The sequence below is a fragment of the Macaca nemestrina genome, chromosome 5 (genome assembly GCF_043159975.1).
Source record: "Macaca nemestrina isolate mMacNem1 chromosome 5, mMacNem.hap1, whole genome shotgun sequence".
Classification (NCBI taxonomy): Eukaryota; Metazoa; Chordata; class Mammalia; order Primates; family Cercopithecidae; genus Macaca; species Macaca nemestrina.
The window spans coordinates 115,962,470-115,978,037 of NC_092129.1; the positions used below are offsets into that span (position 1 = coordinate 115,962,470).

Consider the following 15,568-nt stretch of genomic DNA (forward strand, 5'->3'; position numbering starts at 1 on the left):
AATGAAGTAATCAGGAAGCAAATCATAGGTATGACTAGGAAGGCTGGCCTCCCCTGGAAGCTCCTGAAAGTAATCAGGCTGGGTGTTTTTGATACAAATACTAGTGTAATGAGTAATTCCAAAATTTTGCTAAGATCTGTAAGAGAAAGCTGTAAAGAAGAGTATTAGACATGCTTTCAGAGCCTTAGTTCTCAAGCGTGGCTGCACATTAGAACTGCTTGGGAAAAATCTCAAACAACTGTTGCCTGAGTCCCTCCCTAGAGATTCTGGCTTTATTGGTATGTGGTGCAGTCTGGGAATCAGAATTTTTAAAGCACCTTGGGTAATTCCAATGTGCAGTCAAGACAGAGAACCATTCATCTTCTTTTTTTTTTTCTTAGACGGAGTCTCTCTCGCTCTGTCGCCAGACTGGAGTGCAGTGGCGCGGTCTCGGCTCACCGCAACCTCCGCCTCCCAGGTTCAAGCAATTCCCCTGACTCAGCCTCCCGAGTAGCTGAGACTACAGGTGCACACCACCATGCCCAGCTAACTTTTGTATTTTTAGTAGAGATGGCATGTTAGCCAGGATGCGATAGAGAACCACTGATCTATGGGAAAAGGCAGCTAGCTGGGAAGAGGGTGCTAAGCCCTTGTGACCAGTGTAGTGCAACAACCAGTAGCATCTGACTCCCTTGGGGCTTGCTAGAAATGTAGAAGCTCAGATCTCACATCAGACTTAGGAATAAAAATATGCATCTGAACAAGACCCTGAGTGTTCCTACACACACGAAATTTTAAGAAGCATTAAAGGCACCCAAGCCCACAGGAGTACGTGGACATTTAGATGAAGGTTGTAATTAAAGGTATCTTCCTAGCCCTAATTCTCTCCATTTAATGAAGCAGAGTTCAATCTTAACTTCATTTTACTAGTATGCCTCCCTAATGGAAGGAGACAGTTCTTTATTGCTATGTATTAAGTTGGATTTCAAATGAAAGTTGGACTTCTTCAACAATCTAATATAATTTCTTTGAGTAGGAAGAAAGCTTTTTCCATTCTAGTTCCCATAAATAACGGTTCTCAACTCCTGCTGCATATTTAGATCCACTCAGGGAGCTTTTAAAATATACTTGTCCCACATCAGGTTGATTGAATTGGAATTTCTGGGGGTGGAGCCCCAATATTGGTACTTTTTAAAATTCTTCAGTAGATTTTAATGTGGAGCTAGTTTTGAGAACAATTATGGATGAACTCTGTTTATTGACTCCAATATATCACTGCCTCATTTAATCCAAATATAATGCAGTTAGTCATTTGGGCTTCCTCAAAGACTATTATAAATTATTTCAACTAATAATGTACCAACCTGTATTATAAGATCAGTTAAATATTTCATGTATTGTAAGTTGGTATTCATTTTAGTTTATCCCTATTTTGTAGGGAAGAGTTGATAATTTATATTAGTAAAGAAAGTAATGTCAAGCATACAAAATAGTAATACCCCAATAATATGAATATTTTACTTTATGAAATAAAACATTTCATTTCATAGTGTTTTTTCCTTGTCGTATTTTTAGACAAGTATGAAATTAGCCTGTAATCTCTAAGTGCTTGACAGCTGAATGGTGCAGAGAGGTATCTTCAAGGTGTTCCTTGGCAGAAAGAAGCTGGCTGCTATTAAACATCCACCAAATATATGTAATTCAATACAATTTTCTGATTGAGAAGCAAAAATTGTATTTCAGGTGAAATAATATATGTAGATTGCATATCGGTCTTTCAACCTGAGTTGAAAATGACAAGGAAATCAGATAACTGAGTAGTAAGTATATAACTTAGTTGAAGAAAAACAGGCATGTGTCTTACATAAAATGAGCAGGTTTAACTAAATGACTGCATATAACTTAGTTGAAGAGAAACAGGCATGTGTCCTAAGGAAAAGAGCAGGTTTAACTAAATCACTGCCAAATAATTTTTTTTTTTTTTTTTTTTTTTTTTAAATTCTACAAAGTGTAAGGCTGGGCACAGCGGCTCAGGCCAGCACTTTGTAATCCCAGCACTTTGGGAGGCCGAGGCGGGTGGATCACCTGAGGTCAGGAGTTCCAGACCAGCCTGACCAATATGGTGAAACCCTGTCTCTACTAAAAATACAAAAATTAGCCGGATGTGGTGGCGGGCACCTGTAGTCCCAGCTACTCAGGAGGCTGAGGCAGAAGAATCGCTTGAACCTGGGAGGCGGAGGTTGCAGTGAGCCGAGATCATGCCACTGTACTCCAGCCTGGGTGACAGAGCGAGACTCCGTCTTAAAAAAATAAAATAAAATTCTACAAAGTATAAAAAAACTGAATAAAATGCACTTACAACCTCCTCTCAAATAGTCTTTCTTTTCATGCTTAAAATAAAAGCTTAAAGCATAAAATTCCACTGCAAATCGAACGAGTTATCCCCAAGTAAGTTACCTATTTAGTTCCTTAGGTTTTCTACATATCAAAAAACATTTATGTGGGAATTGTAACGATTATTTGTGTAAGACACTATTAATATATTTTTCATAATGGGATTTTTAAGTACAAAGATAAATATAAATATTATTAAAATCACACAGTTTTTGAGATTCCTATGTTCTGCCAATGGGAAGGGCTCCGTCCAGATTACTAGAATACTTTTTAAAATCTGACCTTCTATAATCAGAATAGGTCTTTGAATACTACTGACTTAAATGCTTAATTTATCTCACTAGGTAATATCAACATAAAATTCAAAAGACCTCAGGCTATAGAAGATCTTTAAAAAAAAAAAAAAACTGTCTTCTTTTCCATTAGGCTTAGAGTCTTTCATAAGTTAAATAAGAATCTTTAATTGCCTATGAAAAAAGTCTGTAATAGTAAATTGTATCTGAATATGAGAATCATATATTTATTATTAAGTGCTTAATATATGACGTACCATTTGATTGAGAACAATCTCATTATGTGCACACTATAAACTTTTCTCATAAATTTGTCACTAAAATATTGCAATTTTATCATCTGCAAATTTTAGAAGCAAATCATAGAGGAAAATAACAATGGTTTTGGATGATGTTGGGAGAATGTAACTATCAGTTCCATAGGTAGCTGTTTTTACTCACTGAGTGATTAGAGTTTGTTTTGTCCTTTTGCAGCTTTTAAGGCAAGTAGGACTGTATCTGATTCCATTTACGTTAAACCTGATGTTAAGAGTGCATAATCAAATATTTAGGAGACACAATTATGAGCCATATGGAGGATAGAGGAAATTGCTCAGGGTAGGTACTGATTCCAGACTTTTATTGTAACTACCTGTATGACCTTGGGTCAGGTATTTCACTGATGTGGGCAGATGCCCAATCTTTAAAATGTGGAGGTTTGGCTACATGTACTCGAAGTCACCTTCAATTCTTAACTCTGTGATTTAAATTCTGGTTTAGTCATGATGTAATATGAATAATAAACAGAATAATGGATTTCAATTTTGAATTTTGATTTCAAGAATACTTACGGGTAAGGCTGGTGGTCCTGGGGGTCCGGTATCTCCCTAAAATAGATTAAAGAAAAGTTACAATTACCACTAGTCCCTTTTTGCACATTATTTATACATTTCTAGGTGGATAGAAGCAATATATAGAGATAAATCTTGAAGAATAGAAAAATAGAATTTCATCCTGATAAAAGTCTCTGCATAAAGAAAATACATCATATCCCTTTTCGCTTTCATGATATAAAAATCACCTTACATACTCCATGCTTTTTGCAACAGCAGGACTTGTTTTGAAAGCTAAAATAATCTAATTTTCTATTCTTTTGTCTACTAATCCAAAATTAGAAATAATATATTTTCAAGTATGTTTACTTGCCAATGGAGCAGCTGGGAAGTGTCACGGCGATAGATAATTTGTCTGACAAAGTTAGTATGAGGATCAGCAGAAATAATAAGTGGATCTCCCCATTTCATGCCTCCCAGCTGCAAGAAGCAGTCCCATGGCCTCTTCTAAAGCTCTGCTGAATTGGCATTGCATTTGCCATCAACTGTAAGAGGATTTGCCTATATTTATGTATTTTTGAACACTAAAATTGCTTTGCTGATCTATGTGAATACAAATTTCCAGGTGGATATATCAACAAACTATTCAACATCTTTAAAAAATGGTTCATCTAAAAGTTCACTATTTTCCAATTTCTATGTCACCTTCATGCTTTACTTTCCCAGGAACTTTATTTATTTCATAAGAACTCTCAAACATTAAAGACCAAACATCCTTTCTATGGTTCTCATTTAGGTGCACATTATGGAGGCCATGTACTATATAGCATGGGGTACCAGGGTGCTGTAGTCAGTCTCACACTGAGTATCTTTAGGACTTTCTCTTTTCTCAATATAGCCAACTCAAAAGTTAAAACTTAGCATTATGTATTCATTGTTTGTGGAACAATTGAATTAAAATAGCCAACAGTTGCTAAGGAACACTGATGTGGCTTAAATCAGTCACTGGGGACTCATTTGCAGGATCACCTTTAACACAGAGATAAATATTGAAGATAGACAAGGATTTCTAAATGTGCTAAAAATGGAGAACAAAATACATTACAAAACACATATACATACAATTTTCATCAAATTGGGATCACCCAACTACTTTATTCAAAACAATCCTTGCTTTTTACTATTTCTTAATTTCCTTTTCAAGATCGTTGCCAACATGTCATTATGAAATAACTTATTTTATGAGAAAAAGTGGCAGAAAATGGAATAGTTAGATTAAGACTGAGATACAAAATTAGCTTATTTCCAAAAGCCACTTGCCTCACCATTATGGCAGCAGCTCAGTGTTATTGGCAAAGTTTTCCAATACAGGTCACACTTGTTAATTTGATGACTGAATACCTAATGTTGTTAAGCAAGGGTGAGAAAAGGGAAATCTTATAAATACAAGTTAATGTCAACTAGCAATTGTTCATTTAGTCTTTTCAAACTAATCAAATGAACAAAAAGGCTATTCTTATTCAGATGCTATTAATGTAACAGCCTTTGGCTAATTTTAAAATGCTTTTAGGATATAAACAGTATCAATGAGAAGTCACTGTATAGGTTGGCAGAGTTTTCTTAAAGAAAGGTTGGGCTTGGCTGGGTAAACACAATACCTTTTCTCCTTTTGGGCCAGGTAGACCACGAGGACCCAAGTCACCTTTCAAACCCTGTAGAAAGAATATAACCAATACACAGTTCACAGAAAGCTTTAATTTCTAACAAGTCATTGGTAACAAAATAAATCATAATTTACTGAACTTCCAAATCCCATTCTTCCTTTTGTAGTATAGAGAGAAACAGAGACAACTGGCACTAAAATGATAAGCAACATCTGTGCCGTGGTGGGCACAGATACATTAAATCAGCGCGAGTCCTCAATACTGCATATTTGTGCAACTTTGCTTCCTGCTAAAATTACATTAATTCACCATCTGGGAGAATATCATTTAGATCTATATGAGCTTTTAAGTATCCACTTTGGATTAAATTTGTGGATGTTGTAAATACCTCTGATTTAGCATTGATTTGGCCTTTGTTAAGCTTGCCAAAAAAATTCAAGAGTAAAATCAAAAACATTTTTATGTCTCTATCAAGAAATCTAATTGTGAGGGGAAAAGGAATGAAAGATGTATTCTTTTGCTGTCATACAACTGGAGCTAAAATGTAATCTCTTGCCTGTTTTAAAGTATGTTCTAGTTCTCTAATTCCCATCTTTTATACCTGGATTTATAAAGATGTCAAATGAAACTATGTATGACATAGATAGAATATCAGATAAATATTTTCATAAGTCCTCTGGACTGCTGGATGTTTTAATGGGCATTTAGTTGATCTGACTAAGCAATGACAGCTTTTGAGACTACCACAATAGATTGTACCGGAGGAGATCAGCTTTACACCTGCATGAATTCACAATGCACATAGAAAGTTAGATAGACACATCCTGACTACATGGTAAATAGAAAAAAAATCTTCTTTTTCCCTTAGTTTAACACACTGGATGAAGGAAAAACAATAATAGAAAAAAGAAGTATTCTGAAGCCACACAATGCACAGTAAGTGTAAGTGTCTTACTGTTCCCAGCTGAAAGACCCAGCTATTACTGCCCTGACATTTTGTAGTGAATAAATAATGCCAAATGCCATCACCTGTACTCAACATAGACACCAGTGATGAAGTGAAAGAAACAAAAGAAAATTGGATACTTAAAATAATTCCTGTTGCAGACAGTGTGTGAAAATTGTGGTATTATACTTCAACAAAAACATTTTTAATGGATGAAAACAATATCTAATTGGCCAAAAAACCTTCCAGTTGCATAAATGCCTTCATGTATAAAACTCATAGTTATGATATTTTCCCATTATTACCTTGGAATATTTATAGAAAAAGGATGAGTGAAAAATTAAATGATATTCGAGATGTGATACAGTATTGTCTTATTATTTACAATATCCATTTCTTCCCAAATCAAGCAACACATACTCTGTTTATACATGTTTCCAGAGTAGAACTTGGAAACAGAACATTGTAAACACTTGAGAGAAGAAATTTGCCATTTCTGTGAATAGATTTATTATTAATGCACTGGTTCTTTCATTTACTTATTCAATAAACATTTATTATATGCCTTGTGTGAAGTTGCTTCTGGCCTTTAAACCTGTACTACTGGTAGCCACAAGCCACATGTAGTTTTCGAACTCTTGAAATGTGACTACTCTGAACTGAGTTGTACTGTGAGTATAAAACACTATTAGATTTACAATATTTGGTAAAAGAAAAAAATGTAAAATATCTCATTAATAATTTTAAATTATTATATGCTTAAATGATAATAGTTGGATATATTGAATTAAATAAAATATATTATTAAAAGTATTTTCTCCTGTCCCTTTTTACTTTTCTTAATTTGACTACTAGAAAAAAATAATATATTTGCATTCATCTTGAATTTGTAGCTCTCATTATATTTCTATTGATTAGTACTACTTTAGAGATACAGAAAAGAACAAGAAATTAATGAAGATTCTCTCCATCACGAAACTTTAGTCAGGGTTCTCCGAGCCCTCTTCTCAACTAGACCTAGACTGTGGCTCCCATCTTGTCTTTGGTCTGTCCAACTCAATTATAGCAAGAATCTTGCTAAGTATGTTTAGAGAGAATCTCTCACACTTAAAATCTGTTCTCCATTCCTTAATTTTGAGGGGATCGAGTTCTTCATCCCCTACCTTGATGTCTAAGTTTGGCCTGTCTTCAGCAAGAATATTCTTAGATCAGTTTGGTAAGAATCACCCTACCCTTGATGTCTCCTCCTAGTAATTTTCTATCCAGTGACCTCCTTCCCTCTACTCATTGACCATAAATCCCGACTTGTCCTTGTTGTAGTTAGAGTTGAACCTGATCTGTCTCCCTTATTGCAATTCCCCTGTTGCAATAGTCTGGAATAAAATGTCTTCCTTATCACTTTTTAAAAACAAGTGTCAATAATTTTTTTATTCAACTAGGTAAAGGTCCCTATCCTCAAGGAACTCATGTAATAAGAGGAGAGTGGCTGACAATAAACAGGTCAACAGGCTGAATGTGATAAAAGTGAAAGAGAAGAGAGGCTACCTCAGGTGGGGTGTCAGAAATGGCCCTTGTGTGGTGGTGACATTTGCTGTTTCAGAAGGATCCTAGCAAAGATATGGAATCATTCTGTGTCCATGGACAGATGAATGGATAAAGAAAAGGTGCTATATATACAGAACAGAGTACTATTCAGCAATAAGAAAACAAAGTCCTGTCATTTACAGCAACATGGATGGAACTGAAAGTCATTATGTTAAGTGAAGTAAGCCAGGCACAAAAAGACAAATATTCCATGTTCTTACATGTGGGAGCAAAAAAAAAATTGAATACATGGACGTAGAAAGTGTAGAAATAGATAACAAAGACTGGAAAGGGTGAGTGAGGGGGAGAGGGAGAATGAAAAGAAGTGGGCAAAAAGATACAAGCATACAGTAAGACAGAAGGAATAAATTCAATGTTTGATAGCACAGTAGGATCAGTATACTTTAAAAAATGTATTTCACTCAGAAAATGGACAACCTAAACACCCTAACTTGTATTACGTACCTCATGAATTTGCACACATTAAAAAAAAGGATCCGGCCATGCAATGATCTGGGAATATGTGTAGGGGCAGAGGGAACAAGAAGCACAGAGGTCACCAAGACAAAAGGAGTGTCATGAGCACATAGGTAAGGAGTAGGGGATTAAGTCAAGGCTTGCCAGGGGTCATGGTACATAAATAGTTGCAGGCCATGATGAGGAAAATGGGTTTTGTTCTACATGCAATGGGAAGCCACTTAAGTGTTTTAAGCAGGAAAATGACATGATGTGAATATGTTTACAAAAATTCCCACAAACCACTTTGGCAGCAACGTGAAACACAGATTACAGGCAGCAAGAGTGGGAGCAGAAAAGGGGCTATGACACCTTTTCCAGGAAAGAGAGCAGGATGGCCGGGACAGGGTTGTGCCAGTGGAGATGATGAGAAGTGGTCAGAGTTGGCACATGCTGGAAGCAAGACTGGCAGATATGCCAAAAGCGGAGGAGAAGGAAAGTCTCCAGGCTGGCTTGCATTTGCCTTAAGTAACTGGCTAGGAAGTTATGCCATTCACTGAGCAGAGAAATTTATTAAAAAGAGGTTATCTCTTCTTGCTTGTGTAAAACTATGCAGAGAAAAGACAAACATGAAAAAACAAATTACTGATAAAAACCTTGAGTATCCATTTACTCAACAAATATTATTGAACATCTGCAAACATGTAAGACTAAATTATATATTCCTTATAAATGTGTAAGTGTGAAACATAATTTTTAAGAATGGAAGGAAATATTGGGTACAACATTTAGAAAAATGGTTAACTCTGGAGTGTAGGACAGTATACGATGAACCACACAGGGAGATTCCAAGTGGAGGATGATGTCTTTGCTTTCACACTGAGTTCTGGGTACATTGGTGTTCTCATTGTAACTATGATTTATAACCATCATATATGTTATATATATTATTTTGTAGGTATAGAATAATACATTTAAAAATTTAAAGATTAATTCCAACAAGTTAATCCCAGTTATAATTTCTACGGAAGCAATGTACTGGCGGTTGAATCAGGTAACTCTCCTTGGTTCAATCAACTATGGGCAGGCAGGAGATGAAGGGATGATGTAGCCAATTACAAGTTGATGTGAATATTGAGTATTATCATTGAAGTATATAGCAGGTAGGACAAAAGCATTTCACAGATGCCTAATTCTACTAGAGGTGTCTAAGACTTCACAGATATGGATTTCAGGAGAGTCAGAAGAGGAACTGCCTTTTATGTATAATCATGGGTAAGTTGGGTAAGCTTTCCTATAAAACAGGTGTAATAAGTAATAGTTTTCTTGAAGGGTTGTTCTGAGAACCATATGTTGTAGAGACATTTAGCACATGGTAGGCACTTAATAAATGTTGTTTTTACTTTTCAAATTCAAGTTTAAGGGATAACTGATAGTTCTTTCTTGTTCAGCTTTATACCACTTTGATGGATATGTAACAACTGTGCTTTAACTCACATAGGATAAAATGCAATTGAGAAGTACTGCATTTGTCAAGCTTCTACTTTTATGACCATTAAAGTAGGCCCATGTAACTCACGTCTTCCTGTGACAAAGTACAATGTTGTTAAGGCCATGGCGTTGTAATAGCCTCTGAGAAACACATCAGTAATGCTTTTCTCAAATGCAGTTTTTCTCCTTGTGTCACAGTGGTGCTCCTATCAATGGTTATTGAGTGCTAGGGAGAAAGGACACAGCATCCACCATAGGCATAAAAAGCCGAATGGAACAGACTCTGAATTCAATATTGAGTAAGATGGGTATCTGTTATGAAGGTTCTCAATAAAATTCATGTACATAAAGATTCTCAAAAGCACAGCAGTTGATTCTACATGTAATGTGGAGGCAGAAACTGTTATCTAAAGGCAAGACAAGAGCTGAAGAGCAGTATTATAACCAGAATTATAAAAGCAGGTAGACTATAAAATTAATTTTTGTTGGAGTATCTACTACTACTCATGGGGTACCACATCTTTAAAAATCAGAAGATAATATAAAATATTATTTGTTAAAAATTGTTAACCCATCAATTAATTCTTTTCACAAGCTTTCAATGACTTAATGTTATTCCCTAGCAATGTCAACAGCTGTTGCCAGCTGATATCTCTGGTTTTGTGATTTCAATATTTTTGTATTCTCTAGTACAGATTGCATTGGTATAAGGAGATTAACATGATTATTTTAGAAACATCAGATGCTGTAATTCTAATAAGGGATATTTAAAAGACCATAATATAAATTCAGAAAAAGAGACAACTCAACAATTAAGTCTACTTTTCTAAGATTGTATAACCCCACAGAAACAAATAAATAAAAAGATGTGCCTATTAGAGCTAAATGTGTTTTATTTAACCCGGTTTCTAATAATAGTGAATGTTTATATAGTTCTTGCTTTATGTTGGACACTGTTCTAAATGCTTTCTGTATGAAAGTCCCTTTAATCTTCACAAAAAATCCATGAGGTAATTTTGGGGCACAGAGAGTGATAACCCCAAAGTGTGATGCTTTGGCATGCTGAGTGCTTTTAAATTAAAAGGAAATGAAAGGCCTTAGAAGCTGCCTGGAATCCAAGAATTTTCTAACCTTCTCTTGTTTCTCCTCCAACCCCTCCTCAAGCACAGGGAGGAGCTCTCTCTGGAAGTTTCTTTAGCAGACTGAGAAATCTTCTTCCAAAGAAAGCAATTGTCTTAAAACCCCCTTCCTAGGAATCTAACAGAATAAGCAGGAAAACTAATCTCTGGAGAAGAGAACAAACTAAAAGTTGTCACCATGCTCAGACAGACTCTTAGTCTATTATTCTGAGGGCAGCTCTGAGAGATTACCTGGGAGTCTTTATCTGCAAAACAAAACAACTTTTGTTCACAGTGCAGGTTCAGCCCTCACCTTTCTGTAACTTGTCCACAAGCTATTGTTAGCTCTTGGTCCCATTCAATTCTGAAAATACTTTACTACCTCTCAAAATTGCCTACATTTCCCCATCTTATTCTTTCCTATAAAGTGGGTTCTATTTAAGTTTCAACCATCTGGCCTTTCTTTGAGTCTTGTATTTTTTATGGCTCCAACTGTATGCACATTAATATATTTGTATACCTTTTCTCCTGTTAATCTGTCCATTGTCAGTTCATTTCAGCAGACTGGATCCCTCAGAGGAGAAGGGAAAATTATCTTTTCCCCTACAGTAAGTACTATTGAAATTATCAATGGTGCAAATAAAGAAACTGAGGCACAGAGAGGATAAGTAATTTACCAAGTAGTACATCAGCTAGTTAGTGGCAGAGCTGGGATTTGAACCCAGATAGTCTGGCTTTAAAGGTCACAATTATAACTTTATGTTATTCCCTCTCAAGTCCATTCTAAGATACTGTTGTTAAATATATCTTGTATTTGGTCACAATCAAAATTATTTAATTATACACTAGATTGTGTGTAAAGACAAGGTCATATATTTTCAAAGTTAAATTCTAGCAATTCAAATTTTTGAACATTTTAATATATGTTTTGTATGTATTATTTAAACTGGAATGGACATACGAGCATGCATTTGTTTAGTAATACCATAGAGATCAAACAAAAGTTTAGGCATGCACACACATACACACACACGCGCGCACATACACACACACACAGTCAAGATACACTTAGAAAAATATCAGCAGATTTTTTATTGTCCCAATGACTAGGAGCTGCTACTGGCATTTAGATTAGGTTGGTGAGCTTCAAGGATGTTAAACATTCTGCTCTTGCAACAGTCTGACTTGAGAAAGAATTGTCTTGCCAAAACTTTCTCAGTGCCACACTGAGAAAGACTGAATTGCTACATACTACCCTTTAAATTAGAGTTTACACTTTCCAAAGTGAGCTGGCCCATTTTGTGAGAAAGCTGGCACAAAATAAGTTATTATAAGATACATTGACATTAAGATATATATAATATGCAACAATAAAGACTATTTTAAAAGGCTGTTAAATTCATTTAGTAGAAATATTAAAGCATTCCAATATACTCTGACTTAGAAAGTAGCTGGAGTCACCTGGCTCATTGAGTTTATTTACTATACATTCTAAGATAATATTTCTGAAGTTATAATTTCCATCATGGCTTGACTTTAATTCAAATCAAAATAGCCATTATAATACCTTTCGTTTTCTAAGAATGTATACCTGGACTTATTGAAAGTCAGAGTGAACTATCATAAATGCTGAATTACTTTAGTTTGCAGAGTCAGTTTTTTAGCACTGAAAAATAAGCAATGATGTGTGGCATGATTTGCTGGGAAAATCAGACTTTTCAGCCAAATATTTAGAGTTAAAGGCCAATTTTAGTATTTTAAAAAAGAAAGTTGCTTAATTTCTGAAGCCTTTAATTTCTTGCTTCTGAAAATAGGAATACTATCACTCCCCACTCTACGAGCCAATTAAGCTGGGTGAGGGTCGAATTTCAAATTCCTTGTGAAAATAGTTTATGAACTATAACACAATATTAACACTCCCCCCATCTCCAACAGTGTCATAACCAAGCAGTTGATTCTTTACTTCTAGTGATAGTAGAGGGGAAAGAGGAGAACTCTTACTGTTTTTTGTTATTTCTCCTTAGTCATGACTCCTGAATATCTTTGGCAAAATTAAGGGGAAAAAAATAACATCATCTACTTATTAGCTAAGTAACCAAGTGAGAAAAGTTAATGTGCTTTGTCATGCTTTATGGTTGTACTTAATGAGCTACATCAGACAATAACTAAAGGAATGACCTCCTGTTATTGGGGCATGTGAAGGACTCTTCCAAGATCCCTCAAAGGGACAGACATTCACACTGCTCGCTAGGCCTTTGGGCTCTCTCAGTACGTTAGTGTTACTCAGATTTGGAACTCACACAGTGGCTGCCAAAGAGTTTGAGAATATAGGAGGTCCTCAAATATATGCATACATCAATTGATTAATTAAAAAGCCAAAAACCTTACTTTCAGACAACGTAAGAAAAAATTTCAAATCTTGAAATTAATGTGAATATATTTCAGGTTCCAACCCCTCAAATATCTTTCCAGTTTTATTCAAATATTTCAAAAAATCCTTTCACTATATCAATTCCAATATTACCTTTATGCACTTGTAATATACTCTGTTTTGCTCCTCTATCCCAGAGAGCCCACATACATGTAGTTTGGTTATCTTTTGCAACACTGTAATTAATCTCTTTCAACACTGCTACATTTCTCACAAGCTAATATCTTTCTCACACAGAACGGCCAACATGTTGGGCTATTTTTGAGTTTTCAACTCCAATCAAGTGCCAAATCATATGTATTTTACCTCTTTAGCGTCATTCTCTGTATCTTCCCTTCCACATCTGTTATTCTAGCCTAGACTCTAATTACTTATATTTTACTCTGTTATAATATTAATAATTGCTCAGTTTTTCAAACTAACACTCAGCAAATAGTTATTTGGAACTTACCCCATACATGTGCTAAGTACTAGGATTCCAACACATGGTCTTTGCTTTCATGGAGAATGTAATAGAAAGAACAGAAAACATAGGCAAAGGCCCAAATTCTATCCATTTCAGAATCCACTGTAAAATGAATCTTCATTTAAACAAAGTATGGGCCACACCTCCCCTTTGTTATGAGGAGAAAGGAAAAGTATCCTCACATCCGGTACTTGTTATGCTCTGTCTTCACCTCTTCCTGTTTTGTTTTTCTCACTGTGCCTTACATGTAGCAGGAATTCAATAAACCTGAATGAATGCTTCAAGCATCCTCAGGCTTTTCAAGTTTGTAATCTTAATAACTCTTTGCATAAAATCACAGCACATCACAGCAATAGGGGTTTTAGAATCTGTCCCAAGTCCGTCACTTTACAGACTCTGAGAAGTGATTTGCTCTTCTGTGACAGAACTGGAAGACAAACTGGGCCCTGGATTTCTACTCCAGAACTCATCCCACTTCGCCATGTGCCTCCAACGACAGGGGTAAGAGGTGAGGCAGTTACTCTATTTAAACATGTGTGACGTTCAGTGTCCTGATATATTACAGGTGCATATATCAATTGATTAATTATATTACATTATATTACATATATTACAGGTGGTAAAGAAGATGCAGAGACTCCCATAGCTACAAGCCTTTGGGGCTAGTGCCTATTTTCTGGTGTAGAAAAATCACTTCAAAGGGAGAGAAATAAGAATGACAGTCAAACAACTATTATTTTAGTTAACATACATAAAAACATTAACTTCTATTACTACTAGGGTCTTTCTTTTTTGGAAGACTCCACACACCCACACACACACACACACACACACACACACACACACACACACACACGACTTTCTCCACAGGCCAGAAACATTGGTCTTCAGTGTCTCTTCCATTGTAGTGATCTATAGCATACAAAACAGGTTTCCTAACACATCTAGGGCATTAGGGAGCTAGATATAGTCTCATAGTTTTTCTTTACTCTTTTATAAGTCATGTGGCCCTTCAGGTCCTTTCTAAAACATATTCATGTAAGTGAAAAAAGGAAGCCGAGGGAAAAACTAATTCTCATTTTGGACACTTCCCCTACCAGTAAATATAACATATCTATAGTAAATGGTGAGTAAATGTAAATAAAATTACATTTCAGAGTAAAACCCACATTTGGGCCATCCTTCAAATTTTATCCTAAAATCTGGGGTGCGATTCTGGGAGGATGACTGTCCTGAGGGGAAAGGGAGAAGATGACTGGGGTCCAAGGATATTACGGGCGATGTTATCCCTGAGGCTGCGGAACTGGTGCCATGAAGGGGAGCAATACGGATTTAGTTTCCCTTCACTTCGCCCTTCCTTCCCATCACTGAAAGCCTAACAATACAGACACCAGCTATAGACCAGACACAGACTAGGACTGAGATGAAAAGTGGCCCACTGGTAAGAGCACAAACCATGGCAGAAGATATGCAAGATGTAAAAAGACAGAAAAAGAAGACTAGAAAATTTGCAAGCAAGAAACATCAAGGAGAAAGGCCTGTTAAGGCTAAGCACAAGTAGAAAATATATAAAGCCAATGAAATGAAACTAAAAACACCGGGCCTCTACTGAGCCATGAGAAAGAACACTTTGATTCTTAATTTTGTTGGATCATATCTGGCTCTGCCAAAAATAGGTAAATCTTAATAGCATTAAATAGCACATCTTAGTGGTAAAATGTAAACAGAGTATCAGAAAAAAGGGTTAGGCTTACATTTTCTCCATTAAGGCCAGCCAGACCTGGATCTCCTTTTTCTCCTTGTTCACCCTAAAAAGAAACAATTTATACAATGAAAAACCTTGTATCTGAAAACCTTTGCTAGCAAAAAATAAAGAGTTATGTTGTTTGGGTATTTATAACAATATGATTACTTTGCTAAACCCTTGAAAGGCA

At 35.7% G+C, this 15,568-nt stretch overlaps 1 protein-coding gene across 3 annotated transcripts in view; it reads right to left on the bottom strand.

Annotated features, from left to right (window-relative positions):
* Positions 1 to 15,568, bottom strand: part of LOC105479487 (collagen type XIX alpha 1 chain) — a 334,678-nt gene that overhangs the window by 177,172 nt on the left and 141,938 nt on the right. For all 3 annotated transcript variants that reach the window (XM_011737482.3, XM_011737483.3, XM_011737484.3), the window contains exons 12-14: positions 15,389 to 15,442; positions 5,137 to 5,190; positions 3,497 to 3,532 (exon numbers count right to left, since the gene is read on the bottom strand). In XM_011737482.3, coding sequence (XP_011735784.2) covers positions 3,497 to 3,532; positions 5,137 to 5,190; positions 15,389 to 15,442 — 144 coding nt within the window. The remainder of the gene's footprint in view (positions 1 to 3,496; positions 3,533 to 5,136; positions 5,191 to 15,388; positions 15,443 to 15,568) is intronic.